Genomic DNA, 2480 nt, shown 5'->3' with positions numbered 1-2480 from the left:
CACTACGGTATATCAGAAGGCACGAAGCTCTACACAGCCCTTTATGGACACAAAGGAAAATTATTACAACTGTATTTATGGGGTAGTCACAGAGTGTTCCACAAGGTCGTGCTAGAAGCACCGTGAGGAGGCGAGAAGCGTCGAGTCAAAGTTGCTTGACTCGGATTGGCTGGCATTCTGACCAATCAGGGCATGCCTTCGTCTGGCCGGTGTCCTGCGCCTGACACATCCGTCCAAATGATGTGATGTTCGGTTATTAGGGGAGGCTCGTCCCCGAATAGTGCCCCTTATTTCACTTTGCAACACAGATATTTCATAATTAATCTAGTTAGCTGTAACTATGCGGATGATATTTTTCTGAAGCAAGTCTAGTGGAATTCATTTTCTGTGTTCTCCAGAGGCATCCCAAAGAAGCTAACCTGGTTCAACAACTTTTTTTTGAAAAACTGTTTGTTTCTACGTCTTGGTAAGCCCTAAAACTGGTATCAACCCCAATCAATAAGCCAGACACCTTTTCTGCATATGACCCATCGTTTCACACATATTGGTATTATCCCTTTTATGATTAAAGGTAAAGAAATGTTTCCTTAGTCATTCGGATGATGTATATCCGTTTTCAAAAACCTCCTCTCTCCCCTTGTCACGAAAAAATATCTTTGTCACGTTTGTGCAATCTCCAAAGTGTACTTCATGTTTATCGTAGAGGCAGTCCGCTAGACAGCATTCGTTTCAAATACTTTTAACGTAAGTGGGAAGTTGGTCACCGTTTCCACTGAAATTACTCAAACACGACGACCTGGGTCATCCAGAGTGATGTCTCACACATTCCCCCATTTTCGTCCAAGAATTTGTCAGCTTACTCACTGATATTGTCCCCTCTAAATCTTCTGTAATTCCTTTCATTAAACTTCTTTTCATAACCCTGGAAACCAAAAGGAGCAGGAAAAATTCACGGTGCTGTTGCACGATTAATCTAACTGCATACGCAGCGCTAATTCAACTGTGCAAATTTCGTGAGTTTTACAGGTGGATTTGACAAACTGGCTTTTTACATGGACACGTTTTGTAATCCTCACGGTCAAGTTGTTGAGAAGCGGTGCCTTGAAGGACAAAGTTCCCTCAATTCGTCACGTCCGGTTGGAACCTGGACAGAGCATTGTGTTGGCTTCACTCTGAGTTGTCTTGCTTTATTTTAATTATCCAACGGTATATTTTACTCACATAGAGTTGAATGCGCTACAGAATGTTATATCTGCTGATTCGTCAATCTGTGGTATCTGCTGCTGACCCGCTCCAGTGCCTAGTGTCGGAGAGAAAAGACTCACAGAAGGGAACACAACAGCTATATTCCGAACAAGCGAGTGAGTGCGTGCGAGTGCGAGAGCGAGAGCGAGTGCAAAATTTACAACGGCCCCACGCTATTTAAAGGGGACTTTCTGACATTGATCCAGGCTGTCTGATAGGCGTTAGTGAACATCCATCGATATCGATCGTGCCTCTATGAAATACCTGAATGCAGATCACATTCGGCCGTGCTTCTGTGGCGCAGAGAACACTCATCAGGTTTTACTGAATTGATCGAATGATTGACTGGCCTGGGTGCTTGCCGGCTTTCCAGTTGAGCTTTTAGTGGAGCAGTAGGTTCCGGGCGTTCAGAAATTGATTTCAGGAATCTGACCTTCCTGATACAGAAAGAAACAGAAAAACTGTGAAGTTAAAATACACATTAGTTAATTAAAATTGACCAATTAAAATTGGGCGGGAGAAACAGCGCATGACACACACAAATAATCAATTTTTTGAATTATTTTCTCTCGGATCAGACGCCTTATGCTGAGTTTGTGTTGGTTTTATAATGCACAACAACAATTCCGTTTAATTTTGTGTAAGACGGAGAAAAAACTAATATTTTAATGACACTAGACTTCAGGATTAAACTTTAAATCACTGAATATTGCCTGTTCTGCAGCACGCTTCGAGGTGTCTTGTTTCCATTGTTTTGGCAGACAATTATTAGATTGAGGTACATAAGTTATGCTGCTCCCTGACGAAGTTTCTTCGTCCTGGTTCAAGTGCCGCTATTCGTCGCGTATTTTCCCAGCCGTATTTCCAGCCCTGTCAATGATGAACACTGTGGCCTAAATGAACATGCTTAAATCAATAAACGATCGAAGCACAATTTGTGGCTATCAGTGGAGGACATACTTGAGCGTGATGCTTAAGAGCCTAGGATAAAAGTAGCATATCTCTTGAATGCTTTTAATAGCGAGATGGCACACCCATGATGATCTTCGATAACTTCACTAACGCTCGGCAACCCCACGATGAAAAATTACTATGTGGTTAGTCAGGGCAAACTACATTCAAAACTGACGACTGTCACCTAAATATATGTGACTTCTGCCACCATTACGCACGATGCCATCACGTAATTTGACGGATGTACATGGTGCGGGCAAAAAACAGTATTTCATGTTGTC

The 2480-nt window shown here is 42.4% G+C and overlaps 1 protein-coding gene across 1 annotated transcript in view; it reads left to right on the top strand.

Annotated features, from left to right (window-relative positions):
* Nucleotides 1-1231: 1231 nt before the first annotated feature.
* T265_11535 (hypothetical protein) overlaps nt 1232-2480 on the top strand; it is a gene marked incomplete at both ends in the record, with an annotated part of 3441 nt that continues 2192 nt past the window's right edge. The window contains one exon of the mRNA XM_009178214.1: nt 1232-1361. Within this exon, the coding sequence (XP_009176478.1) occupies nt 1232-1361 (130 nt within the window). The remainder of the gene's footprint in view (nt 1362-2480) is intronic.

This window comes from Opisthorchis viverrini (genome assembly GCF_000715545.1).
Source record: "Opisthorchis viverrini unplaced genomic scaffold opera_v5_519, whole genome shotgun sequence".
NCBI classification, from domain to species: Eukaryota; Metazoa; Platyhelminthes; class Trematoda; order Opisthorchiida; family Opisthorchiidae; genus Opisthorchis; species Opisthorchis viverrini.
Note: the sequence above shows the minus strand (reverse complement) of the source record. Positions and strands in the feature narration are given on the sequence as shown.